This window comes from Aspergillus puulaauensis, chromosome 4, assembly GCF_016861865.1.
Source record: "Aspergillus puulaauensis MK2 DNA, chromosome 4, nearly complete sequence".
NCBI classification, from domain to species: Eukaryota; Fungi; Ascomycota; class Eurotiomycetes; order Eurotiales; family Aspergillaceae; genus Aspergillus; species Aspergillus puulaauensis.
In genome coordinates, this window is record NC_054860.1 from 3,498,134 (window position 1) to 3,525,277 (window position 27,144).

Genomic DNA, 27,144 nt, shown 5'->3' on the forward strand with positions numbered 1-27,144 from the left:
TCGCATGGTTTACCAGTTGGGTTTGTCTTATCGCTGAGATCACATTCGGAATGGCTGGGCCGACAACTACACCTAAACCATCAAAGTATATAACTGCATAGCAGAACAAGATTGTAACATATCCCATATCAGGATGATGCTTATCACATGGATTGATAAATGCAATTCTAGTAATACTAGGTAGTAAACAACAAGCAATATGAGATTCAACCAAAGTGAGCATACGGGTAAGTTATGCTCTAGGCTTCAACTCCAATAGCCCGATGAAAGGATAGACACTATCTATACACCCGCAATCTCAGCCTTCATCCCAACATTCCCAGCAGGCGTAATAATCTCCACCGCACTCTTCTTGTCCGCTCCCTCCGTCAACACAATCCGATACTCATCCTCCGCATACAACGGGCTTGTCGCGCGGTACGAAATCTTCTCAGGTAGCACCACATCCAAGTTCTCAGAGTCTCCGCCACCACGGAGATCCCTCCATAGATCCAATATCGAGATTAGGTTCAATGGTCCGTGCACGACGATATCTCTATGCCCTTCGACATCCCGCGCCCACGGCAGCGAGTAGTGGATTTTGTGCGGATTGAAGGTTAGCGCTGAGAAGCGAAAGAGTGTTACAGCTGTTTGGCGCAGTGTGCGGGTATGCGTGAGGCCGCTCGATGATGTTGCTGCGGAGGCGGGGTGCGTGGATGGAGGGGATGGGGGTGGAAGGTTTTGTGCTGTTCCTGTTCCTGTCGGGGTTGGAAGCGCTTTGCGAAAGACCCAGTCCCTGTATACCAGTTAGTAAATACATCCGCCACCAAGCAAGGGCTAAGACTAGGAAAATGAGATGGGTACGTACCGTCGATCAACAACGGCAACGCCCTGCGCATTGCTGAACTCCTTCTCGACGCCGACAACGATCATCTCCTCCCCTGTCTTCCGGACTATCTTCGGTTCCGCGCTCAGAACCCTCGTTGTCTCTGTGACGTTATCGCCGACGCGCAATGGGTTCGGTTTGCCGTTTTGTCGCGGCCACGATACCTCCCCGCCTGCCCACATGCGCCGTGTGAATGGATGCGCGGGGTTATAACTGGAATCTGTGCCGTCGGCGCCGAGTTCATTTTCAAGGAAAGCGGGTGTAAAGTAGACTAGGTGGTATCCAGCGGGGACCGGTGTTCCGGGCGCAGGCTCGACATCGGCAGTGGAGGTATCGTTTAGGGTGGTGGTGCTGGAGAGGTGCGGGGAGGCAGGGAAGAGAGAGGGTCGGTTGAGTGTTAAGGAAAGGAGGCGGAGCTGGTTTGCGTCGAGGGGTTGGGTGCGGGTTTGGGGGCCTAGGGATTGAAAGCGTGAGAGGAATGAGGTTGCGATTGTTGATGCGGAGGCGTCGGAGGTCGATGAGGAGAAGCGGAGGTGGAAGAGGCGGGTGGTGAGGAGGGATCGCGTCGTCCACCGGGTGGCTGGTGTTGAAAGTAGCATGGTTATAGCAATTGTATTCAGCTGGTCCTCTCTTTTGGGATTGCGACCATGCGATTGCGAGTTGTCGAGGTCAAATCCAGTAATTAAGTGGTGAGTGTCTGCGGGGACACCAATAAAGCCTTCTCGAAGCCTCGGATAAGCCGTTCCGAGACCGGAAGAGACCATATAGGCGTTTCCGAGAGACCGGCCTTCACTACAACGTTTACAGCTAGAGGTGCATCGGTGTTTTATGTAAAGTAACTTATGAGATATATTAGTATATACATAACTAAACCGAGTTCAGGCGTCTATCAGTCAGGCAGAATCAAGCCGTCGAAACTACCTGTTGGAGTCTATCAACTACAGCTTCACCTGTCCACCCTGGATCTTATCCCAGTCCTTCGCCTCAAACGGGAGATATTTATCTCCCTGCAGCCAGTACAGCTTGTCTGTGTCCCCAACCCGCCCAGGGTCAACACCCTCGGTCCGCAACACGTGCTTCTGCTGCTTATTGTTACCCGTCGCCTGCATTTCAGTCGTGACACGCAGGAAAATCGGCGCAGCGAAGCGGGGAAGGTTGCGCAGAGCGTGTGCTGCAAGACTCGTAAGAGAGTCGGGAGATGGTGGCAGAAGCACCGACTGATCGGGTGCCTGCAGCTGGTTGTCGAACACAATGGCAGCACAGCCGGCGCGGCCATCGTGGTTGGGCAAGGATACACCATAAACGTTGGCTTCATGTACATCTGGATGAGCACCGAGCACTTCCGATACCTCGCTGGTCGATACGTTCTCACTCTTCCACCGGAAGGTGTCGCCTAGACGGTCGGAGAAGTACCATCGGCCGTCTTTATCCCATCGGATCATGTCGCCGGTGCGGAAATAGGCGTCGCCCTTGTACAGAACATCACGGATGATCTTGCTTTCCGTCGCCTTGGAGTTACGGTAATAGCCTTGGAATGTTTCTGCCGGGTCAGCGGGATCGATGGCGTACAGGAGTTCGCCCGCTTCCCCCCGAGGGACCGCTCTACAGAAACCTGTCTGGGGATCGCGCCGTGGCTCCTGCGATTCCTGGTCCACCTCGACAATAGTGAGGCCACGGCCGAGGAGCCATCCGCTGAACAGGCCATTGCGGCCAATTGCCCCCGCGCTGAAGTCGTTCGTCGAGAAGTTCCACGTCCCCCCGGTACCCTCCGTAGCGGCGTAGAATTCGGCAACAGTGGGCACATCGAAGCGCTGTTTGAAGCGGTTCCAAACATCCGGGCGTAATCCGTTTCCATACACTACTCGAACGTTGTGCTTCTTGTCCAAGTCTTCCCCGGTCGCCGAATCAATCTCGGGAGGGGCGGCGAGCAGATATCTCAATGTTTCGCCAACATATTGGATGACGGTGGCGTCATTCTCGCGTACCTCTTTCATGAAGTTTCTCGCGGAGAACTTGCGACCCACGATCAGCGTAGACCCGACAGCTAGCGTAGCTACGAACCCCAAGATGGAGGCGGACGAATGGTAAAGGGGCATGCACTGGTTTTCATGTTAGTTACACAAAAGCACTGCAGGGAAAGTTCACATACAGTAAAGACCCGGTCCTGCTTGGCCAGTTCAATGAAAGTACTGACAAAGACGCTCCCTGCCCAACACTTCCTCCAGCTAACAATGGCCGGCTTCGGCAGCCCGGTTGTACCGCTGGTGTAGATCAAAATGGCCATATCCCGGAGCTCAACACCGGCGCGAACCTTGTCATCTTCACGGATTGCCTCTGTTTGCAATATCTGGGCCTCGATATCCGGAGTATGAAAGATAACTTCCATTGCGCCACCGTCTTCCCTGAAATCAGGCGCTGAGAACGCCGACCTCTCATCGGGACCAAAAGACGAACGGACATCCTCATCAACTATCAGCAACCGGGCAGTCGACGTGCGAACCGAATGCGTCAAGGGCTTTCCGGTCAGGTTGTAGTTGATGAAGGCAGGTACCGCGCCAATACTCCAGAGACCGAGCCAGATGAATATGAAAGTTGACGAGTTCATCATGTTCAGGGCGACAATCTCACGGGGCTTGACGCCGTGAACTCTCTTGAACCAAGTACCATATCGCAGCGCCAGCATATACGTTTCGTGGAAGGTCCAGCTGCGGCCATTATAAACGACGAAAGGCCGGTCTTTCGAAGAGGGGTCGAGCGCATGGTTTTCCAGGATGTAGAAAAGGTTCAGGTTGTCGCGGCGCAGCGCAAGGCGAGATTTTATGATGGACTTGAAGAGCCCATGAAAGATCTTTGCGTCATAGAAGAGGGAGTACCTGGCGTTCAAGTAGGCGAGGGTGGTCGCAAGTGCCGGGCCGGCGAGCGAGAGGGGAATATCTATTGTCAAGTTAAGAAGCGCGTTTAAGCAAAGAAACCTAGTGGTGAGTACATACCAAGTGGCAGCGGAACAGGCATGGTTATGTTGTGTCAAGAATGAAGGAAAAGGTATCTAATGTCGCTCACCCAGCGGAGACGAGGAAGGGGAGGCTCGATAAAAAAGAGAAATTAAAGAGGACCGATGAACAGGCCATGGGGCAAAAGAAAGAATCAAGGGAAGCTCGAAGAGACCGGGGAAGCATGGTGGCCAACCAAAATAACCTCACCAAGCAGGTGGACTCTTGTCAAGCCAGAATCAGCAGCTGGAGCTGGGCAACCCAGAATGGATAGAGGGGAGTTACCTCGGCTGGCGCAACGGCAAGCTCGGGATCGGCATTAGCAGTTATGCTAGCATTAAAGTGGGATAACTGCTGTCGCCACCAATAAAATGCACCAGAAGTCATGAATAACTCATTGACTGAGGAAAACCCACCCGAGCGATGTGGAGTGCAGCTGATCCCCACTAGTACGGAGTAAGGAGTCAAGGCCATTGACTCAATGGACTGCGGAGTCTCGATGTTGTTGGGACTTAGAAACTGCTGGCCGTTGCTATACAAATGCCTTCACATGCTTCAGCAGCAAGGACCGAAATATGTTGGACGTAGAATCAGATTTATGGTGTATCTATATCAGGCCTGCGCCTTCTTTTTAATTACAGGTACATCTTCGTATCCGTCTTCCAGGAACTCCTCCAATGCCGCGAGCCCGTCTTCCAGCACCTGCGTTTCACACACATAGCCGATCCTCACGTAGCCATGGAATTCCTTCCCATCGCCAAAGCATAAACTTCCGGGGACAAACATCAGCCCGGTACGCTCCAGGAGCGTCTCACAGAAGGTGACATCGTTTACAGGCTTGCCCATCTTGTTGAACCGTACAAATGCGGTTGTCCCAGCTCGGGGCTTTACCCAGTCGCACGCCCACCGATGAGACTCGATGAACTTGTCGAGAATTGCAAAGTTACGCTTTGCAAGCTCTATATTCCGCCTCAGCAATGCGTGGATGGTAGTCGGGGCCAGGGCATAGCTTGCAACCGCATCGTCTAGCTGCGAGACAGATATGGTGGTATAATCGCGGACCGAGGCGCAAGCTTCAATTACCGATCGATCGCGGGATGCAATCCACCCCACGCGAATACCAGCTAGGCTGTACGCCTTTGACATGGATCCTGTGACAATGGTGCGCTCATAACCGAGAGACAGTGCCGACGAAGGGAACTCTGGGTCCATCGGGGTGATGGAGTGGAAGAGCGGGCGGTAGACTTCATCGCAAAAGATATAGATTGACGAGCTACGGGCAATCTCCACTATCTCGTCCAGCGTCTCCTGGGGAATAATAGCTCCAGTGGGGTTCTGCGGGTTGCTAAATCAGGCACAGTCAGACACCGAACAGGGCAAGCAGGGGACTGGGGAGGATTTACTTTAGGATGATAAGCTTGGTATTCGGCTGGATGAGGGCCTTTAATTCCTCGAGATCCAAGTTCCACCCATCCGCCTCCTTTGACTTCCACAAGCTTACATCGGCCCCAAGCGACGCCGGGACCGTATACAACTGTTGATACGTGGGGTAGTGGCAGATAACATGATCCCCAGGGCCGACTAATGTATATAGCAAAAGAAAGTTGGCTTGAATTGCACCTGCAGTGGCCAAGACATTGTCCGCAGGTAATGGAGTCGGTGTTCTCACGGAATACAGATTGGCGAGCGTTGTTCGTAGTTGTTCAGAGCCGCGAATCGCCCCGTACGTGAGCTTGCGGTTAAGAACATCGTCCAATGGATGCAATGATGGGTCCTCGGAGAGATCTTGGAGATCTCGAACAGATAGTGAAGCGCTGCAGGTCTCTGCCACGTTGTATTTGGCTGTAGTCTCGTACTTGTTCATCCACTGGTGGAATTAATTTCGGTCACGATGCATATATATCGGTGAGATGTGGGGGTGCCAGGGCACCTACTTGTTCCACAGCGAAATCCTTGATCTGGACCATGATGTCGGGTTTTTGATCGGGAAAAGCGGGCAGCAGCGTAGAATCTGGCTTGAATGTCAAGCGGGGTCGTATTTCGTTGAACAGGAACAAGTTCTGGAATCTGTGGGCATTTGGTTCGCATCACGTGGGGTAGAGCGGATATTGCCGCTTTGGGATAGCCTGTTCTATACAGAATCCATAGCGGCATGTTTCATACCAGCGAAACTCGCCCATTGGGGTCGATTTGGATAATACCGGGAGCAAGCCTTGAAACCACAGTTCGCCTGGCAAATAAAACTCCGCAGGATCACTGCCTCTCACAAAACAGCCTGTTTCCGACAGTTTGACAGGCGGATGCCCCAGGCTGCCGCCGCCAAGCCCTGCGCCAGCCTCTCCTTCTCCGCCCTCGTCATCGCCCCATTTCACCCCCAACAACTCCATCATCTTCACGTCCCGTGCCTTGCTTCTCGTCTTGCTGTCCTCTTTTTGTCCGATCGGTCGCTTCTTTTCGATGGTACCTTTCGTACTTGGATTTCATACTGCGTTATTGCTCTGCTTTTCTCCCTTCTAGGACCGGTATCTTGCACTGTTCCTGGCGATCCTCAGCTTGCTCCGCACGTCGCCAGCCGCCGGGTGACCTTCGTTGGCCGACCCTGCGAGCCCCAGCAGCATGCGATTACAGTTACTTTTGGCACTTGGCATCTCCTTGTCCAAATCGAGTGCCTTTGCACAGGGAAACAGCTCTGCGACCGACGTTGATTCATTACTCTTCTCCAGCCTCGACGATCGACCGGGCGGCTGTCCACCGTGTTTCAACTGCCAACTCGACGCCTTCCAATGCGCCCAATTCGCAAATTGCAATAAGAACTCTGGAAAATGTATATGCCCGCCCGGTTTCACTGGAGAAGACTGCTCGCAACCACTATGCGGAGCACTTCCAGATCCCCAGCGACCGCCCCGACAAGGCAAAAACTGTGCCTGTAAGGATGGCTGGGAAGGAATCAACTGCAACGTCTGTAAGACAAATGAGGTCTGCAATGCGATGATGCCTACCGGTGAAGATGGTGTATGCTATAAAGAAGGTGTGACAGTGAGGCAAAACTTCCAAATGTGTGATGTGACAAACCGGAAGATCTTGGACCAGCTGAAGGAACGAACACCCCAAGTGACCTTCTCGTGTGAAGCCGAGGACAAGACTTGTAACTTCCAGTTTTGGGTCGGCCAGGTTGAGTCATTTTACTGTGGTTTGGATACCTGCGAATGGGGTCTGGACACCGATTACAACCAGAACTCGACTCACTATAAATGCGAGAATATCCAATGCAAGTGCATACCGGGGCGTATGCTGTGTGGTGAAGAAGGCTCTATCGACATTGGGGACTTTCTCTCTCAGTCAATCAAGGGCCCGGCCACCTTTTCAACGACATCCACTATCGGTGGCAGCGAAGATGACGGCAGCAAATTCAAGGAACCCGCAATGGATGATTTGATCAAGTCCGTTTTTGGGGACAAGAGCATCACTCTTCAATGTTCTTCGGGTGAATGTGTTCATAAGACTGAAGTCCCAGGATACCAACGTCCGGTCAAAAAGATCAACACCCCTCTTATCGCAGGTGTTATTGCCGGCTGTGCCTTATTTGTTGTTGCTGTCATTTTAGGTCTTTGGTATATGTCTCGACGATCTCGATACGGCCCCATTCACCTACCTCTTTCGGATGATTCCGACGACGAAGCGTCAAAACTTCTTGCGGAACATCGCCCAGCTGCTCTCTATTGGGATAATGTCTCCTACTTTGTCAATGGAAAGGAGATCCTTAGCGGAATCCAGGGTGCAGCGCAACCCGGGCAGATCAGTGCTATCATGGGTGCTTCGGGTGCGGGGAAAACCACTTTCCTCGACCTTCTGGCCAGAAAGAACAAGCGCGGTATTGTCCAAGGAGACTTTTACGTTAATGGAGAGAAGGTGGGTGACTCGGATTTCAAGAGCATGATCGGCTTTGTGGATCAAGAAGATACCATGCTTCCCACCTTGACCGTGCACGAGACAATCTTGACGAGCGCGCTGTTGCGCCTGCCCCGAGACATGAGCCGAGCTACTAAAGAACAACGGGTGGTTGAGGTTGAAAAACAACTAGGAATATACCATATCAAGGACCAGTTGATCGGCTCTGAAGAGGGTTCAGGCAGAGGCATTTCTGGTGGAGAGAAGCGCCGAGTTGGAATTGCTTGCGAATTGGTCACCAGTCCTAGCATCCTGTTTTTGGATGAACCTACAAGTGGGTTGGACGCATTCAATGCATTCAACGTGGTCGAATGCTTGGTGACATTGGCGAAAACTTACAACCGCACCGTTATTTTTACCATCCATCAACCGCGTTCTAACATTGTGGCTCTTTTCGATCGCCTGATTCTCCTAGCCAACGGCAAAACCGTCTACTCCGGATCATTCGCAACATGCCAGCAGTACTTTGACAATGCAGGCTACTCGTGTCCACCGGGATTCAACATCGCCGATTACTTAGTCGACCTCACAATGCATGCTGGCAACACCACCCATTTCCACAGTGACGAAGAAGAAAACACGTTATTGGCCGTGCGCTCCGACCCGTCAAAGACCGCGTCGAGTAGTCTGCGAGCCGTCAAGTCCGTTGCGAGTGCATCAAATGCGAGTATGGAAGATAACTCTGGCGCAAGCTTTGATTATAGCAGACGGCCAAAGGGTAAGCGACGAACGTCTCTTAAACAGCGACAAGACCGCCAGCTTTACTCCCGACGAAAAGACCCCGAGGCGCCGCCCACCCCTCGAACTGATGAGGAGGATGCAACTGTGGGAGAGGCAGCAGGAAGCGATCAAAATCAGCAATGGTTGCGACTGTCCCGCCAACAACAGGGTCAGACGCCACCCCAGGTTCTTGACGACCCAGACAATTTGCCTCCAGCCGCTCCAGGCCAGACAGACTTGGATTTGATGGTTGCTCACTACGCTGAATCCGACGTCGCGCGGTCGGTGCGTGAGGAGATTACTTCGGCTATTCAGCATGCCCGTACTGCAAATGGTTCTATTAATTCGGAAATCTCGTCTGAATCTGCCACTCGTCGTGCAAAGGGTTATGCCCGGGTTAGCCTAGGACGCCAGTTCATCATTCTATCGCAACGGACATGGAAAAATCTTTACCGAAACCCCATGCTGATGCTCACACATTACGCTATTGCCATCCTGCTTGCCGTCCTCTGCGGTTACCTCTTCTATGGCCTCACGGATGACATCAAGGGATTCCAGAATCGACTAGGTCTCTTTTTCTTCGTGCTAGCCCTGTTCGGATTCAGTACATTGACCAGCCTGACTGTATTCTCGTCAGAACGTCTTCTGTTCGTGCGAGAGCGCGCTAACGGCTACTACCACCCCATTACCTACTACGCGGCGAAGGTAGTCTTCGATATTGTCCCACTCAGACTCATTCCTCCGATTCTCATGGGAGTGATTGTGTACCCGATGACTGGACTCATTCCCGCATCAGGCGTGTTCTTCAAGTTCATCCTGGTATTGGTTCTCTTCAACCTTGCCGCTGCTACAATCTGCTTGTTTATCGGGATTGTCTTCCGCGATGGCGGGGTGGCCAATCTGATTGGCAGTTTGGTCATGCTATTTAGTCTATTGTTCGCTGGACTGTTGCTTAACCACGACGCGATACCACCATCTGCGCTGTGGTTACAATCGGTAAGTTTCCCAAGATGCCCTCCAAATACCGACCCTCAGCTAACTAGCCAAATAGCTGTCTATATTCCACTATGGTTTTGAAGCATTGATTGTTAACGAGGTAACGTTCCTAACGTTGATCGACCACAAATATGGACTCGATATCGAAGTTCCGGGGGCTTCTATTCTCAGTGCCTTTGGATTCGATACACTCGCATTCTGGAAGGATGTGATTGGACTTGCCGTTTTCTCTGGGGCCTTCCTTGTGATTGCATACGTAGCGATGCATTTCCTGCTTGTTGAAAGGCGATAATTGGGCTGCGGCATGCGGCATTATTCCGCCTTCGTATTGGCATCGAGCTCCCGCAGAGCTCCCAAACTGGGCATGATGATGAGATTGAAGTCTGCTCTGCAGTTTCAGTAGACAGATTGAGTAGTGTTTGTACATAACCTTTCGAATACCGACTGGCATTTTCGGGTTTCTTCCAATACTATACGTGTGGAATGTGCTGTGTAGAGTAGAAGACGCCAGATGCGGATGGAAGCACGTGTTCCCCGCAATCATGAGCTCAGAACGAACACCTGCACCCGGCCTCAACAGCTTCTCATCACGCAGCATCCTGTTGAAATTCACAGATAATAAGCTCTTGACAAACTCTACTCTTCCCGCAGGCGACTACTACCGAGCACCTCCAGCGTCTCGCTCGACAGACGCCGCCAGCCAACTAGTCCGGTGCTCACCGCCCACGCCTATTTTTCCCCATCCGCCAAATCCACACCGAAGTCAGTCAGTCCCAAATCCCTCCTGCTCCTCTTGCTCCTCTTCGTCTTCTCGCCCGCTCCAATATCCACACCCCCTCATCCTACGGTCCTCTCCGCCGGTTCCTGTTTCGCCCCCTTCACTGACCACCTCTTTCGCCCTATCTTCTCCCCTCCGTCTCACTTCCGCCCAGCATGTCCGGTGAAGCATGGCTCTACCTATTGGCGGTGTTGATCAACGCCGTCAACCTGTTCTTGCAGGTCTTCTTCACTATCATGTACAGTGATCTCGAGTGGTATGTACCGTCTTGCTCCTGTTATGTAGACGTTCGTCCTCGCGAGAAGACAGCGCATCTCGCGAGGACTATCTAGTGGTTTTTCGCTAATCTTTCCCGTCGCAGCGACTATATCAACCCTATCGATCTGTGCAACCGACTCAACGCCTACATTATCCCCGAAGCTAGTGTCCACGCCTTCCTTACCTTCCTCTTCGTGATCAACGGCTACTGGCTTGCAATCTTTTTGAACCTGCCATTGTTGGCTTTCAATGCCAAGAAGTGCGTTCCCTCGAGCTCGGTCCAACGACCGAAAATCTGCGTGCACTGACGATGCCATGCTAACCTTACTTTGCTCTATTCAGAATCTATGACAACCAGCACCTTCTGGACGCGACCGAGATCTTCCGCAAGCTCAATGTACACAAGAAGGTTAGATTGCGTACCTTTACGTCATAGGTCCGCGTGAGACGGAAACTAACTTTTTGGCTCTAGGAATCCTTCATCAAGCTTGGTTTCCACCTTTTGATGTTCTTCTTCTACCTCTACAGCATGATCGTTGCCCTTATCCGCGACGAGTCTCACTGATTTCGCAATGAGACCGAGAACGCGATGCGCTACGGCCGGTCCCCCAGTAAGGCTATCCTATACGTTCTGATCGGAGGGCAAGAGTCGGCGGACTGTTCCGAGCCGTATGGGTGGGATGTCTCTGAGCACCCTTGACCAATATCGGAGCTGAGAACATCCTCCCCCGTTGCTTGTCCAATGATACGGAAATTTAAGGTTGCCGTGGGAGCCGGCCGAAATTTGCGTAAGGGGAGCGAGAGAAGAAGTTTATTATTATTTATGACATGACCATGAACTTATCGGTGGGTGTTGATGAAACTTGGAAGCGAACAACAGGGCGGCTTTAGTCCTAGTGGGCTAGGTTACTACCACATGGTTGACGAGTGGCCTCATGAGGGCGTGTCATTATTATTCTTGTTTTTGATTCTTATATTTTCCTGGAAATATGTGTTTGTACTCGTCATGAATTCCTTAAGCCTCGGCTAGAACCTGATGCTGCTGTGGTTTATATTGATTGAAGTTTTTTTTTTTTTCGAATATTGGCTGTATATACCTTTAGCGGTGTTGCGGTGATGAGCGTTCGATACCCTATAGGGACCAACAATGATTTCTAAACTGTCTTTAAAGCTATTTATCAAATAGGAAAATTCCAACCTACCACTGTATTTTCACTTTTTAGAAGAGGTGGTGGTGGTGGTTGTATGTTTCTGCACTGTTGGCAGTTCCGCCACCCGTAAAACTTCGGTCGTCCTTTAACTCCTGCAGCAGTTCATGACAACTCTTCTCCATTCTTCACACTCAATTTTATACAAAATGGCTTCATTACTCGGAGCCGGTTACGACTCCAGCGATGATGAAATGCGGAATGCCCCAGCGACATCTGCTTCTCAGATTGTCGCGGCCCCAGAAGTGAACACAGAGGTTTGGTCCTTGCAATCCGCCAGCATAAAAGCACAGCATACCTAACAAATTTACAGGACCAAGCTCACATGCAAATGATGCTCGCTAATACCTCGTCGAAAGCACTCACATACAACGCGACATACGACGATATCTCGCGCCCCTCACAGGGCCCCTCGAACCCGTTCAAAACCGCAGAAGCTGGACACGGTCTAAAGCGCAAAAATGTTCCCACAGGATTCGCCGAGTCCGCTGCCATCAGCGAGTCCACGTTCGCCGCCCAGCATCGCACATTCCAGAGTTTGGGGTATACCCGCAACCCTACCCTTCCCGGGCAGTTTGTTGGCGATCTCGACCAGGCTGCGCAGTTTGGTGGGCGTGATGTTGTGCAGATGAGGCCCTCGAAAGAGGCGTCGGCGACGCTGCGCGCGAAGCGTCAGAAGAAGGGCGATTCAAGCATTGTGGAAGGTCCTGGTGCTTATCTTGGTCCTTGGGCGAAATATCAAGACGACGATCAGGTTTATGAAGAGGAACTTGCCAGCGACGAGGAGATCGTGGAGGAAGAGGAGGAAGAACAGGTTGGGTCGGCTCCTATGCCGGCAATGAGCAAGGAAGCAACCGATTACCAGGACGACACGTCGAAGGTCGAAACAACTGAGTTCCACGGCTCGGAGGAGTACGATTACCAGGGCCGAACATACATGCACGTCCCTCAAGATTTGGATATCGATCTCAAGAAGCCCGTGGGCAGCGTCAAGAACTACGTGCCCAAGAAACTCGTCCACACCTGGAAGTCGCATACAAAACCAATTTCCTCACTCCGCTTCTTCCCGCAATCCGGGCACCTTCTGCTCTCGTCTGCAGCTGATGGCAAGGCCAAGATCTGGGACGTATATCATTCGCGGGAACTACTGCGCACGTTCTCCGGCCACTCCAAGGCCATCACAGATACAGACTTCAACAGAACAGGCCGCACCTTCCTAACAGCATCCTACGACCGTCAGATGAAACTCTGGGACACCGAAACAGGCCAGTGCATCTCGCGCTTCTCCACGGGCAAAACACCCCACGTCATCCGCTTCAACCCCAGCGCAGACCTCGGCCACGAGTTCATCGCCGGTATGTCCGACAAAAAAATCGTTCAGTTCGACACCCGCTCCGGCGAACTCGTCCAGGAATACGACCACCACCTTGCCGCCGTCAACACCCTCACCTTCGTCGACCAAGACCGCCGCTTCATCTCCACCTCCGACGACAAGTCCCTCCGCGCCTGGGAATACGGCATCCCCGTCCCGATCAAATTCATTGCAGAACCATACATGTTCGCGCTCACGCGCGCTGCACCCCATCCAAACGGAAAATACGTCGCGTTCCAGTCCGGCGATAACCAGATCGTCGTGTACGGCGCAACAGATAAATTCCGTCAGAACCGCAAGAAGAGTTTCCGCGGGCACAACAATGCTGGGTATGGTATTGACCTCAAGATCTCGCCTGATGGACAGTTTATCTGCTCCGGTGATAGCGCCGGGTATGTATGCTTCTGGGACTGGAAGACAGGCAAGATGTATCATAAGGTTCAGGCTGGGGGGAAGGAGGGCGGTGCGACGACCTGTCTTGACTGGCATCCGCAGGAGACGAGTAAGGTTGTTACAGGTGGCTTGGATGGGAACATTAGGTATTGGGATTAGAATTATTTGTTACTTACTGGGTAATTGTCGAGGTGGCTTTGATCTAGCTTATGATATTGTATAGTGGGTATCATGATTATAATATATTCTACACATTTACCAAATCAAGGAGCAATAATGCAGATTAGGAACTGCGTAGTCATTAAGCTTGCATTTGGAGCATATACCTATTCTTTTCTGTTATTCATTGGGCCATACCGCCCAATATCCCATATTATATTATACATGAACCCGCTTCCCAGATTCAAAGTTCCCGCGTATTCATACATTCAACTGGGGTCTCATTAGAAACTAGCCATCTCAATCCAATTGGCCACAAACGCCAGCTTCCTTCCGCGATCAGCAGCCATACGCTTCGAAAACTCCTCAAAATTCAATTTCGCGCCTGCACCACCGCGCTCCTTTGATTCTTGTTCAACACGGTTGAGGTATGCCCAACGTGAGAGGGTGGCGCGTGGCGGTGGATTCGTTGGTCCTTGACGTTTTCGTAGCAGGGAGGAGGCAGATGGAGAACGGGCTGGCGATGTTGGGGGAAGGGGTTGGATTGGTGAGGGCGCGCGTTTTGGTGCTGTGGCTTCAGCTTCTGGGGAGGAGGGGGAGAGCGAAGGTGGTGCAGGGAAGGTGGATGTTGCGCCGTTAGGGCGAAGGAGGAGGGAAGGTGGAAGGGTAGTGAGCAGAACACTTTCGTCATTAGGGCGGTGATGGGGGAGGGTAGGGTCGTAGTCGGGATCCAGCTCGAGGTCGGGATGAGTGGCCTCATCCATGCCTGGGAGAGTTCGAGGGCCCGGAGTTGGTGAGAGAACCAAGTTGTCCTGTGGTTCTATTAACGAGTGCGAGGAGTGGGAAGCGGACGGTTCCACCGCGTCAGTTTCTTCAGGATTTGCAAGGTGGGTTGGTCGGACGCTATCGTTGTCCTCTGCATCGGTGTTTTCATGGTCATGAATAGGCAGTCTGAGCTCTTCACGCAGTTCGGGGCCAGGCCCATCTTCACCAGACTCAGTGGCAGAATTGCTGAGGGAGTATCCAGCTCGACCGAGGAGCTCATCCAGAGGTCTCTCTCGGTACTGAGACAGGTCTAAACCACCGTCATGGTCATCGGTGGTTGACTGTGTGTCGCCTCGGTTCGCGCTCGCGGCTTCCGTTTGTTCAACTTGCTCAATCTCGCGGGCCCAAAGTTTCCGCTCAGTGCGGGTCCGGTAACACTCCATGAGCAGATCCTCTTTCGGCTTGAACATGATGTCAAGAATTTCATTGAATCCTTGTTGGGTGACCTGGTACAAAATTTCCTTGCCAACATCTCTCTCGACTTCCGGCACTTCAAATCCACCCCATCTCTCGCCGACCAAAATACTCCGCGAGGAGGTTGATGGGTTAGACCTAACATCCTCATAGTCGTCGTCGGCATCGGTCAGATCATCTTGGAAACGCACCTTAGACGATGACCGAGAACGTGGCGAGGGCGGTTGTGATTCGTAGTCTGGCATTGGCACATCAACATCTTCATCTTCTTCGGCATCGGAGTCCGTCTTGTAACCAGGAGGTGCAGTTCCACCATCCTCTTCGTCCGTGTAGAAAGCCCTTCGACGCCACCGCTCATCAATTCCCTGCCTCCTAGTCGAGTCAACGCGTCTTCGATCGCTATCGCACATTCGGTTATACACGGCTGTTCCGATGCGAGCTCTGTCGTCCGGATCCGTGATGTCCTCAATAGGCACGTACGACCCCAACGCATTCACGATGTCTTCTTCTTGAATATGCTCTGCTGGCGGCCAGCGATCGCTTACAGCCGAAGAGCTGTCTGACTCGTCATCATGGTCATCATGGTCATCATGATCATCCGAGTCGTCATCATGATCGTCTCTAGCACTTGATCTTATCCGACTACCAGATGCTTCTGCCGCACTAGACCCAGACGTGCCAAAACGTACGGGCAACAAAGGTTGTGATCTACCAAATTGGCGCCGAACTGCAGCTTCGCCAACGACAGAATGTCGATTTCCACTATCAACACCATCGGGACGAAGCACGCCCTCGTTATCCACAATCTCCATATCGCCCTCTTGGTTAACGCGCTTGCCTTCTCCCGGCCTTGAAGCTTCACCTGAAGGGATGTTTCCGGGGAAAGCGGAGCTAATTGGTTGACTTCCAAGCACAACATCGCGTGTGCAACCTTCAAGAAAGTCATCCTCCATACCCGCAACCATATCTCGAGTAAGCTCTCGGCTGAGGGTATAGTACGCCCGGAAAACCCGTAAGAAGTCTTTTCGTTCGACAAAGCCGTCTCCATCAATATCATAACCGCGGAAGACGCGACGTAGTCTCTCATCTTGGCTCTTATTGTTCAAACTAGCGAGACCTTTCAGGAACTCCTCGAACCCGATGAGCCCGTCATTATTTGTGTCGTAAAATGCAAACATACGATCGTAAATCAAGCTCGGAGGTGGAGGGCGGACGGATGTATTGGGTACAAAGCAGCGGTCAAATGTCTTTCGATCAATTGCCATGCCCAATTTATTCGGATCCTCCGCCCACTCACGGTTCGCCAAACACCGAAACTGGTCCCAGAGAGCTTCTAGTTCAGTTCCTTCGAAGCTAGTATCCTTCATCATGCGTTTTGCTAGCGAGCGCGGTAGATTCCGTGGAAGCATCGAAGGCTTTCCGGGATACCATACAGGTTGGGACTGCCGAGGATTGCCTAGGAACGGAGCGGGTATTCGGACCTTGTAGAAAAGATGTGTCTTGATGTGTACTCCCATTGCCTCACAAGTCTCACAAAGATCGTAGTCGATGCAGTTGGCGCATCTGTAGCGGATCCCTTGGATGGGCATAGCTCCACAGCTATTGCAGGTGACACCACGATGAATGTATCCATCCTTTCTTGCTTGGTCCTCTGCAATGTGATAGAGAAGGTTCAGCAGGTTCTGGCCTTCAGGTGCCTGCATATTGTCGTTGCCGCCCTCTCTCCACGAGAATACACTCTGGTCGTCGACGACAGTCTCTCCACCGTCCATAACATGTGTCTGCGGAGGTTCATCCGGGAAATTCGAAGTCGACAGAGTAACTCTTTCTCCATTCTGTCGTCGACGGCGGAGGTCTTCTCCATAGTTATTGTCCGCGTTGAACCTTGCGACTGCCCTCTCGATTCCTGACCGGGAAATACCACGTCGCTGGAGCTGCTCCATCAAGTATTCCCTCTCCCGACTTTCGGTCTCTATTATATGCGTGGACGGAAAATCCAGAGCGAAAAACGATTCTAGGAATGTGTCCTCCATCATCTCGCGCATCCGCTCGGCGTGGGCTTCGGGGACGCCGACCTCCTCCATGAGCTGATCCCGCGTCGCAAGGAGCGACGGAAGCAGCCCACTCTCAACACGCCGGCCATCTTCAGTCTCTATGCGAAAGGTCCCGTACACTCCATTTTGACGCTCCAATTGCTCCAAATGGGCGATGGCTCGGAACGAAGGCGTGTCGACAGGTGCACTCTCGTCGATTCCAGTCCTTCTGCGACGACGAACGGCTTTTTGGCGGCGGATGGGTGACTGTGAGGATGATGAGGAGAAGAGGTTGTTCCGAATATATACGAGAGCATACGCCGCAGCAACTCCGGAGAGAAGATAAAAGAGCGGACGGTATCGTGCAAAGGCTATCCTTGGTTGCGAGTCGGACATGGTGAGGTATTCGGGTAAGCGCAGGACAGTTAGCGAGCGGAAATCATCATTATTCGGTTGCAGAACTGTTCTTCAAGTGCAGAAAAGAGAGAAATCGCTGTGGAAATCGCTGGGCAAAGACAAGTGGGTGTTTCAAATCTGAAGGTGATTCTAGTCGAGAACGTCAGCGAAGGCGGAAAAGGAAACCATCATCATCTCGCCGCCTTCCGCTGTCTCCGCAATGAGAGCATAGAGTCGGGGTATTTTCAACAAAATGCAATTCTTTGCTAACATTTATGCACGGTATACACTAAATACAGAGTCTATGCACACTCCCACGCTCTCATCTCGTCTATATAAATACTTTTACACGCTTCATCGCGTCATCGAGGGGAATCTACCGTGTCAGGTTTCGTTCGCGAATGAACAAGCTGCTCACGAAGGCAAAGAACACAACCCCAATCAAAAAGGCAAACCCCTTATTGGTGGCCCATCCATAGCAATCACGGACGGTCCTTGCCACAACAGGGTCCAGAGTCTTGATGAATTCCAGGCTTTGTCGGACCCCATCGACGATCTTATCGACATCCTTGCTGTCGCGCAGGGCATCTCTCAAGCGGGTCCTGAGAACCTGCTGAACAACCGTCGAAGATAGGGAAATACCAATGACAGATCCGAGAGATCTGAATAGATACGAGCAAGCGGTCACAACCGCCTGGTCTTCATGGGCCGCGTTCGAAACTGACACGTCGTATATTAGCAAACAAGCAGCGAAGTAGGAAAAGTGAGACTCACTCAAGCTAATTAGCGTTGTAGTCACGCCAATGCCGTTTCCAAACGCACAGACTACGGTTCCCAGGATAAGGGGCACCAAGCTATTCGTAACGGCCCCGGAGAAGAGGAAGATAACACCAAGACCCAGAGTGAGCGAGGCATAACCGGCCGCCGTCAACCAGTAGTACTTTCCAGTCCATTTCATCATAAAGCCGGCAAACAGTGACCCGAGGACCCCGGACAGGATACTAGGTAGAAGTCGGAGGCCAGCCCCTGTTGCGGAAACGCCGTCAACGGCTTGGAAGAACAATGGAAGGTAAAAGAGTCCAGACAGCCAGCCACCAAAACTGAAGAAGTTGCATCCGTAGGCAGCAAAGAAGCCACGGTCGAAAATAATATGGCCAGGGGCAAATGGTTCCGTAGCATAGTATATCTCAACCACGACGAACAACACAAACAGGCAAGCTGAAATGCTTAGCGAGGCTATTGTCAACGGCATCGTCCAAGATACATTACTGCCTCGATCAAAACCAATGAGGAAGCCAAGAACTGCCCCAATAAGCACGACTGCCCCAGGGAAATCAATGCGGCGAAGCTTCGTTTTCCAGTGGCTATCCTCTGGAGCGGGTAAGTCTAGCACAATAGACACTGCGGTGAAGGCGATAATACACAAAGGAAATTGAGCAATGAAAGCCCTGCATATATAAGTCAGACTAGATGTCAAAACTGTTGGCAAGTAGGCGGAAATCTTACCATCTCCAGCCAATGTAGTCCGCTAAGATACCACCTGTTTGGGAAAGTCAGAAAAGCAGAATTCAACGAAAAAGCTCCAGGTCCCTTACCCAAAGGCGCACCGACCCCAGCTCCAGTGGCATATATAATGTTAATAATGCCCTGCCAGACGCCTCTTTCACGGAGCGGAATGATATCGCTTAGAAGTATGCTAACAACCGTGGTCATGCCGCCACCCCCGATACCTTGGAAGATCTAGAAGACCGTATCAGCACACGAACAACAAAAATGACAATATCATGGCTCTCCCATACACGGGCAGCAATCAGCTGGTGAATATTCTGTGCAAGGCCGCAGAACAAGCATCCTGTACCAAACACGATATAAGCAAACAATAAACAGCTTTTCCGGCCAAAGATATCACTCAGCTTGCCATAAAGGGGCTGGAATGAAGTCAAAGTCAGGAAGTAGGAAGTAGCAATCCAACTGGTCAGGTTCAACGCATTGAGATCGGAGCCAATCTTTCCATAACTGGCGACAATAATTGTCTGATCGGCCGCAGACAGGAATATCTAAACAAAGTTAAATTTAGCAAAATGCAGAGCGTACGTTGGAAATAGGACTGCCCCTACCCCGAGTGAAATTGCTGGGATTATATAACTGAGACCCTGTACACTTTGCGAGTCACTTTTGGCTGCATCTTCACCGTCTGAATCTCCTTGCTCCGATAACGCTGGACCGGGATGCGCGACAGGCTCGGCCGTGGTCGCGGAGTACGAAGCATTGCCGTTGCTTTGCGAACCCAGCAACGGGGACGTTTCTGAGGGATCTCTTTCTGGTGACATATTGCCGCCAATCTGTCTTGCTCAGAGCCTCTGTTAACCAACGCAGGAAAATTGAGGGGGTTGGCTCAAAATAACCGATTTCGCCATGCCTCTTCTCCAAGAGGTGATTAGATCACGTGATGATAAGCTCTGCCCGCCTTTGTAATGTTGCTTAGTGATTGGTCGCATCGGGTATGCCGAAGAGCGAGCGGGGTGGCGCTAACGGCTTTGGGCAACCACGGGCCGATCTACACACCTTCCCAATCTGGATAGGAAATCTGAAAGCCCCGTCTATACTCTATACTAGTCTATCCGCTATGGATTCATGCTACGTTAGGCTATCGACTACTACTACCTATGTATACTATATACAATGTTTATCTAGGCAATTTAGCCACGCTTTAATTATAGCAGTGAAGTCATGCAAAGTTCGTCCCCTCATTACATTCGTCAACTGTCCCAATAAATGCACCTTAACATCACGCATCAGTCTTGGACTCGCTCCCTTCTTCTAATCCAGGAATTGGGATTGGTCCACCAGGCGAGTCGGACAGGCGCGCGGTAAGAACTTCCACGCCGTCCTCCGTCACCAGAAGGGTGTGTTCAAACTGAGCAGACAGCGAGCCATCCGCTGTTGTGCTAGTCCAGTCATCCGGCCACAGACGATCACGGTGCGTACCGACGTTGATCATAGGTTCGATAGTGAAGCACATTCCGGGCTTCGCGGTTCCAACCGCCTTGTTTTTAGCATAGTGAGGAACGTTTGGCGCACAATGGAACAATTGATTGATTCCGTGGCCGCAGTAGGTCTTCACCACGCTGCAGTTCCGGCTCTTGGCGTGTTTTTCAATCACGTTTCCAGGGTCTCGGAACAGCATACCCGGCTTGACGAGTTCAATAGACTTGTCCAAGCACTCTCTTGCCGTCTCCACTACCCGCACGGAATCTGCATTCGACCGAGCCTTCTCCCCAACGTAGTATGTTTCGTTGATATCTCCGTGGAACCCTTCGTGGTATAAAGTGACATCAATGTTTATAATGTCGCCGTCCTCGAGCGGCCGCTGGTCCGGAATACCGTGACAGATGGTCTCATTGATCGAGGTGCAGACCGATTTAGGAAAGTGAACATAGTTAAGAGGTGACGGATAAGACTATAGGCGCATCAGCGTTCAGAACCCTGCATGCTTTTGAGAACCCCCCGTCGGTACTTACATTGCGCTCAACACACGCTTTGTGCACAACCTCGTCGATGTAGTCGGTGGTGACGCCGGGCTTCAGCTCACGCGCGGCAATATCAAGAACCTCTCGCGCTAGTCGACATACTTTACGCATACCCTCCTGCTCCGCCTTGTTTAGGATGGTGATGTTGTGTCGGCCAACGAATTTCTGCTCCGAACGGGGAATTCCATCCTTAGCGTAGTCCGGGTGGGGGATCGACTTGGGGACAGTTCTCATCGGCGATAGTGGGTAGAGGGGTCGCAACGACCCAGTGAATCCAAAGGAAGGAAATGGGTTGTAATTTCCGGTAGCTGGGTCTGGTTCAGAAACTACTTTTGGAGGGAAAAGGTTGGTGAGGAAATTACTCTTTTTATGGAGAGCTTTGTGATCGCTCTACGCAGATAGGGTCAGCATCCATGAATACAAGAAGCGCGCGGTAAGCGTGATTTTGAGCGCCTACCCAGCTCCGTTTAAAACAGTCCTGCGAGCAGAAGAAGCTGTCGAGGCCCATCTTCAGACATGTCGGGCACTGAAGCGATCCAGCATCCTTAGCACATTCAGTGCCGAAACATTTTCGGGGTGCCGCAACTTCAGCTGCCATAGTTGCTGTATAATTGATGATTTATTAAAGGAGGTTGGCTTCTTATCAAAAAGCAAAAGGGAGCTTCAAAATATCTGAATATAGCAGAGAGGGTGGAGGGCAAAGTCTCGGCCAGAAAAATTGGGGGTCGGACATTCAAAGTCACTAGCCGGAACTAGATTAGCGCATTGCTGCTTATCGCTCTCCAGGAACAGACTAGCGTGTGGTAAGTCACGTGTTCTTGCCTTTCAGAGATCTCCGCTAAGCCGGAAATGGACGATGAAAATGGGACGACCAGTCACCGAGAGACCGCTGGTCTCGTGACAGAACAGGGGTCTGCGTCACGACGAGTTTGCCAATGGGCCACACCGGAGATTATCCTGCATTCTGCATACCATTTCATAGGTTGGTACTAGGTCGTACAACAGTCCACCGGAGCAGAGTGACCGTTTTGTCGCTGCGCCGTCGCAATGGAAACTCCCGCCAAGCAAAAAGTGGTCATTGTCGGCGCGGGTCCAGTCGGGTGTCTCGCGGCTCTCTATGCTGCTGCCAGGGGCGACGATGTCGAGCTGTATGAGCTTCGAGGAGGTTAGTTCTGCCCTACTCGCTATCTCCCACTCATTGCAACTGCATACAACGGCTGGTTACACGATTCAATGCTTACCAAAGCATCATGGGTCCGAGCGTTGCATTCTTGGACTATATACCCGTATATCCAATGCATAGTTGTGCTTACCATGCATATTCATTGCAGATCTCAGAGTTCCTGGCACTGTGCCCTTGAATTTCACAAAATCCATCAATCTTTCTTTGTCTTATCGCGGAATCACGGCAATGCGGCATGCAAACCGGGAGAATGTGATCAAAGAGATTCTCGAACAGGTCGTGCCAATTTCTGGGCGCATGATTCATGGGAGAGACGATGGGAAGCTATGGGAAGCACCACAAGCTTACGATGTCCATGGCCGGGTTAGTTGTCCTATTGCATGGGCCATAACGAATCATGGCTAACGAAACAACACAGGGCAACTATTCGGCGGACAGAGGGATGCTGAGCGACGTGTTTCTCGATGAGTTGGAGCGAACGCCCAACATCAAACTATTCTTCAACCACAAGCTGACAGGCGCTGATTTCCACGCCAAAAAAGCCTGGTTCGAGCGTCGATTGCCCGGCGAATCACCCCTTCCAGGCTCATCCGGCCGCGTCCCCGAAATACAGGTGGACTTCGACTTTCTGATCGGTGCAGACGGTGCTCACTCGGCCAGCAGATACCACATGATGAAGTTTGCCCGCGTCGACTACCAACAGGAGTACATTGACACGTTGTGGTGCGAGTTCCGCATCTCACCATCACCGCAGAACGAGTTTCTCATCTCGCCCAGCCATCTCCACATCTGGCCTGGGAAGGAGTTCATGTTCATCGCTCTCCCGTCCGTCGACAAGTCCTTCACCTGCACCCTATTCGCGCCAGCAACCCACTACACCAAGCTCGAGCGCTCCACCGAAGACCTCCTCGAGTTCTTTGACGTGCACTTCCCAGGCGTCTGCCCAGAACTCATCTCTCCCTCCGAGCTCGTCACTCAATTTACCTCAAACCCTCACCTCCCCCTCATTAGCATCAAATGCAAGCCACATCATTACAACTCCACTGTCGTCATCGTCGGCGATGCCGCCCACGCTGTCCTTCCCTTCTACGGACAAGGCCTGAACGCCGGTCTTGAAGACATCCAATTCCTCTTCGAATGCCTCGACAAACATGGCGTCTACGGCCCCGAAAGTCACAAGCACAGTTCTGCATCGCGCGCCCTTGCCCGCCAGTTGGCGTTCCAGGAATACACCGACGCTCGCTCCGCCGACGCACACGCTATCAATGACCTCTCCAAGCAGAACTACGTTGAAATGCACTCGGGCGTCAAACAACCCCTCTACAGATTACGCAAGTACGTTGAGGAGGCCCTGTACCACTACGTGCCACGTCTCGGTTGGCAGACCCAGTATACCCGTGTCAGCTTTAGCAACCAGCGCTACTCGGAAATCATTCGGGTGAACCGCAGGCAAGGCAGGATTCTGGGTGCCGTATTCGGTTCGACGCTGTTGTCGGCGTTGGCTGTCGCTACGGTCTTTGCCTGGAAGCAACCTGGGAGGTTCTTCTCGCCACTAACGGGGTTGAGAGATCTAGTGAAGGGTCTTTTGTCCAGATAGTCTACACTTACTTGTGTTGAGCTAAGTTTTGTAGAAAAGGTCAAGAGAAAAGTTAATATAGATTTCAACTTTCTAATCTATATTGTTTTTTTTCATTCTCGTGGCCACCTTTTGATACAGTGTAAATATATATGATGTACTCGGATTAGACTCACCCCGCTCTATTAGCGTTGTACATATTCAATGTACTCCTTATTACTAAGATTGCTTTATGCTATCTTTCCAAGTACAAACCATGAATAGTAACGACGAATGCATGATAAAACAGCAGACCCTGGGATACCTGCGGATGCAGTAGTTGCGTCTGTGCCCAGCTGAGACAGGTAGGCAGTACACGAGGCAAGCCCTAGACTTCTTATTACTGCCTGTGTTTCCAACGCCGAAGAGTTCCAGTAGTATTAGCCCACAGAAAAAGCCAATCACTCAAATCCTTGGTAGCGATTGGCAGCGGATGGTCCGGATACCGTGGAGGGTTGGAAACGCTGCCTGATAGGCATGCCGGGCTCCGTGGATGCAACTAGGCTTTTCCTGTGTTGCTCCTGCATATTTAGGATTCTCCTGTTTCTGTTCGTTTCATTTGCTCTTTCAGTGGAATCCTCATTACTTGGGCTTGTGCATAGACTGTTAGTAGCCAAGGGACTCATGGTAGAGTGTGTGGATCGATCCATTCAGACGGATAAGGCCCTTACAGCTGGCAAAACAACACAAAGTCAAGAAGAAAAGGAACAGACAAAAATATTCAATAGTAACGCAGCGTCCATCAAAGAGAAAATCCAAGAGCTCCATAAATCGTGAAATAAAACACATTAAACTCGTCGCAACATGTAGGCTGACTCGAAAAACGGTGTGCCGCTCTTCGATAACAGGCTTGCTTTCATACAATACAAAGATCACATATCCCAGAGTACCTTGAGCCAGTCACAAAATAACGTCAATATATCATAAAATGCAGAAAGCCAATCCCACAATAATAAAAAAAGTCGCCAGGGTTATCTAGCGATGACAGGAAGAACGGATCCGACAAGGGCAAGGAGGTTGGTATAATTGGAGCAGCGTACAATTATGGACTAGGGAGATACCACTCGCCGGAATGTTAGCGGGAATAGAGAGTCGAAACTTGTGGCAGAGACAGGTTAACAGAAGCCATGGACTCGGGCAGAGTCCTTCCATATCCGAGGCCAGGAAGGCTGCTTCTTGATATTAAGGTCCAGGAGGGAATGTCCAGGGGTTTATTTTCCAGCCAGATGGAGATGGGATGGCGGATCACCAAATTCATGATTTTCAAAGGGGCCCAATTATGATCCGTGGATAGTTATCCTGGCAAAAGGATCCTGAGAAATTCCGGAATCGGGTATCCATCCAAGGAGGAAGAGGTATGTAAAATGATCCAGGTCATAGTAAGAATCAAAGGAAATATCGGCCTTGTTGGAGAGAAATCATATACCTCTCTGAGCATCATAATCAAGAGCTATAAGTCCAGGTCCAGTCAAGGCGTGGCAAACTTGACTCGGCGATTACGCCTTTCTTGTATGCGTTTCTCCGTGTCTGAATAAAGACGGTCAAGGTGCTCCATGGCATTGGCATCCCTAAGGATCTTAGCCACTTGGGTTCCGGCAGAAATGAGTTGGAGGACATTTCGGTCATCCTTGATGGGTCGTGATTGATGTTTGGCAGCATGTCTCATTTCGAGAGAGTTTTCCAACACCGTGACTAGTTGTTTTATTTGACCATTGTAGAGCACTCTAGCAGGTATACGTCGTTTCGTCGCTAACCTCCTAAGAAGGTACACCCACTCAGTCCATTCACGGTCCGATGGGACCCTCACCTGTCTCTTGTCTGGCTCTAGCGGAATAGGGAATCGGTACTTTGCAACGAAATCAAACGCACATTGTGACAGCCGGTCATTCACCGAAGCTAGTATTCGGTCTTGCTCTGAGACATCAAGATTAGTAGGAAGATGGGGTAAATCCCTCCCTTGTGCAGCGACCATATGTGGTGAGGGCGGATCTAGAAACTGATGGGGCCCATCAAACTCGTCACGGTTTGAGGGGCGTCTCTGTGAGTGATGTCGCACAGTTCCTTTGTACTTGTCTGTCGTACGGCGACCTTTTCGTTCGATGAGGTACTCTGCATTTTCCGGTGGCTTTACGAAGTCGTAATCCCGCCTGAGAGAATCAACCGGAAGACAAGCAGGGTGGTTCAGCTCTCGGTACAACGGAGTTGGGTGTGGCAACGGCCCCCTTGGAGAAAGGCCGATAGACCCGGGCGAATGTGAAGATGCCGGAATAGATCCGCGAGGAATTTGGAAGTCAAACTCAGGCGATACAAGTTTTGGTGGCCTTGAATTTGCAATTTGCGTGTTTATGGGTCCAGAGTCAAGCCTAGGCGGAGGTGAAAATGGTTTTGTACTAGTTGGAGATTTTTAGCATTGTACAAGAACAGAAAAATTATATAGGATAGAATGGCGAAATACCTTGGCTGATAAATCACCGGCGGTTCGCCAGAAGTCCCATATATTTGTGGCTGGCGTGGAAACATTGCACTATGTAAGGTGAGTCTCCTTCACACCACACGCCGAAAACAAGACAAGAAAACAGGGGTGGAAAGGGCAATGAAGGAGTGAATGCCCGTTGAAGCTAACCTCTGGCGAGACCACGTATCTGAGTCGTTACTCAGCGAGTGTGTATAGGAGCTACTGCCTGTGCTTGTACCGGAGAAGTACGAAGACATTGCTGACACTGGAGGGTGAAGGATGAGGGGCATATGTTGAAAGTACATAGGGAAAGGTGTGAGAATAAGTATAAAAAATGACCAGTGGAGGAAGGAGGATTTATTTAATAAAAGCCGGGGTCTCATGTGCTCTATTGGGAGGCACCTTGGCTGTATCGTGCGTATCAAACAAAAGAGTTTATGGAATCTGCAAGGCCGTGTGGCATATATGTAAAAAGCCAGGGCACGGGCAAAACCATCGAGGCGGCAGATAAGCTCTTCCTTTCTAAGACCCACGGAGTGTGAAGAGGGCGCTGTTAGTCCGTGACTCGCATCCAGCGACCAGGATAGGCTCGAGGAGGGTCTCTATTCGTGCCAGGAGTGAGCCGGGCATCAAGGGCGCCTGAAACATGGAGTCGTACACGGTGGACACCGGAGCCTAAGGGAATTCTCCACGCTCCAGTGGGTTGACAGGGTGGAAACAGGAGATTGAACAGGAGCAGCGGTCGCGACACGGACGAGATGACGATGGCGATCGAGCAATCATCGCAATCGCCAAAGAGAGAGGAAGATCTCCGAGGCTAGACTTTTTTGCCGTCCCAGTATCCATCAGGTGGATGGCTGTGGCAGCCATTGAGCACGGTCTGGCATGGATGGGCCTGACTCTGCTGAAAGAGACTCCAAGATTTTGCCCCCACAGGAAGAACGTGGCCAACTTTGGTAAGCTGATCCTGTCCTCTAATGAGATCGGAGCGCACACCAAATGAGGA

General features: G+C 51.4%; 11 protein-coding genes across 11 annotated transcripts; 4 read left to right on the forward strand and 7 right to left on the reverse strand.

Moving 5' to 3' along the window:
• Nucleotides 1–282: 282 nt before the first annotated feature.
• Nucleotides 283–1,629, reverse strand: APUU_41344A (hydroxyacyl-thioester dehydratase HTD2; the record flags this gene model as incomplete). The annotated part of the gene is made up of 2 exons (XM_041704516.1): nt 283–775; nt 848–1,629. 2 exons carry the CDS (start codon nt 1,627–1,629, stop codon nt 283–285), a joined length of 1,275 nt encoding a protein of 424 aa, XP_041557094.1.
• Nucleotides 1,630–1,803: 174 nt separating this feature from the next.
• On the reverse strand, nt 1,804–3,877 carry APUU_41345A (putative long-chain fatty acid transporter; the record flags this gene model as incomplete). The annotated part of the gene is made up of 3 exons (XM_041704517.1): nt 1,804–2,964; nt 3,015–3,799; nt 3,856–3,877. The coding sequence occupies 3 exons, from the start codon at nt 3,875–3,877 to the stop codon at nt 1,804–1,806; spliced, it is 1,968 nt and encodes a 655-aa protein (XP_041557095.1).
• Nucleotides 3,878–4,467: 590 nt separating this feature from the next.
• Nucleotides 4,468–5,822, reverse strand: APUU_41346A (uncharacterized protein; the record flags this gene model as incomplete). Its single annotated transcript, XM_041704519.1, has 3 exons — nt 4,468–5,200; nt 5,259–5,722; nt 5,790–5,822. 3 exons carry the CDS (start codon nt 5,820–5,822, stop codon nt 4,468–4,470), a joined length of 1,230 nt encoding a protein of 409 aa, XP_041557096.1.
• A 649-nt stretch (nt 5,823–6,471) lies between these two features.
• APUU_41347S (putative ATP-dependent permease ADP1) lies at nt 6,472–9,811 on the forward strand (the record flags this gene model as incomplete). The annotated part of the gene is made up of 2 exons (XM_041704520.1): nt 6,472–9,519; nt 9,575–9,811. 2 exons carry the CDS (start codon nt 6,472–6,474, stop codon nt 9,809–9,811), a joined length of 3,285 nt encoding a protein of 1,094 aa, XP_041557097.1.
• A 641-nt stretch (nt 9,812–10,452) lies between these two features.
• ERV14 (cornichon family protein) lies at nt 10,453–11,120 on the forward strand (the record flags this gene model as incomplete). Its single annotated transcript, XM_041704521.1, has 4 exons — nt 10,453–10,553; nt 10,659–10,814; nt 10,898–10,964; nt 11,028–11,120. 4 exons carry the CDS (start codon nt 10,453–10,455, stop codon nt 11,118–11,120), a joined length of 417 nt encoding a protein of 138 aa, XP_041557098.1.
• Nucleotides 11,121–11,870: 750 nt separating this feature from the next.
• Nucleotides 11,871–13,687, forward strand: APUU_41349S (WD40 repeat domain-containing protein; the record flags this gene model as incomplete). The annotated part of the gene is made up of 2 exons (XM_041704522.1): nt 11,871–12,020; nt 12,077–13,687. 2 exons carry the CDS (start codon nt 11,871–11,873, stop codon nt 13,685–13,687), a joined length of 1,761 nt encoding a protein of 586 aa, XP_041557099.1.
• Nucleotides 13,688–13,971: 284 nt separating this feature from the next.
• Nucleotides 13,972–17,355, reverse strand: APUU_41350A (EF hand domain protein; the record flags this gene model as incomplete). The annotated part of the gene is made up of 1 exon (XM_041704523.1): nt 13,972–17,355. One exon carries the CDS (start codon nt 17,353–17,355, stop codon nt 13,972–13,974), a length of 3,384 nt encoding a protein of 1,127 aa, XP_041557100.1.
• A 376-nt stretch (nt 17,356–17,731) lies between these two features.
• APUU_41351A (putative MFS multidrug transporter) lies at nt 17,732–19,685 on the reverse strand (the record flags this gene model as incomplete). Its single annotated transcript, XM_041704524.1, has 6 exons — nt 17,732–18,075; nt 18,130–18,803; nt 18,862–18,895; nt 18,951–19,095; nt 19,155–19,412; nt 19,473–19,685. The coding sequence occupies 6 exons, from the start codon at nt 19,683–19,685 to the stop codon at nt 17,732–17,734; spliced, it is 1,668 nt and encodes a 555-aa protein (XP_041557101.1).
• A 458-nt stretch (nt 19,686–20,143) lies between these two features.
• On the reverse strand, nt 20,144–21,483 carry MAP1 (methionine aminopeptidase MAP1; the record flags this gene model as incomplete). The annotated part of the gene is made up of 3 exons (XM_041704525.1): nt 20,144–20,815; nt 20,877–21,275; nt 21,343–21,483. 3 exons carry the CDS (start codon nt 21,481–21,483, stop codon nt 20,144–20,146), a joined length of 1,212 nt encoding a protein of 403 aa, XP_041557102.1.
• A 449-nt stretch (nt 21,484–21,932) lies between these two features.
• bna4 (kynurenine 3-monooxygenase) lies at nt 21,933–23,665 on the forward strand (the record flags this gene model as incomplete). The annotated part of the gene is made up of 3 exons (XM_041704526.1): nt 21,933–22,050; nt 22,217–22,431; nt 22,487–23,665. The coding sequence occupies 3 exons, from the start codon at nt 21,933–21,935 to the stop codon at nt 23,663–23,665; spliced, it is 1,512 nt and encodes a 503-aa protein (XP_041557103.1).
• A 1,486-nt stretch (nt 23,666–25,151) lies between these two features.
• On the reverse strand, nt 25,152–26,395 carry APUU_41354A (uncharacterized protein; the record flags this gene model as incomplete). Its single annotated transcript, XM_041704527.1, has 3 exons — nt 25,152–26,073; nt 26,139–26,207; nt 26,307–26,395. 3 exons carry the CDS (start codon nt 26,393–26,395, stop codon nt 25,152–25,154), a joined length of 1,080 nt encoding a protein of 359 aa, XP_041557104.1.
• Nucleotides 26,396–27,144: the final 749 nt, after the last annotated feature.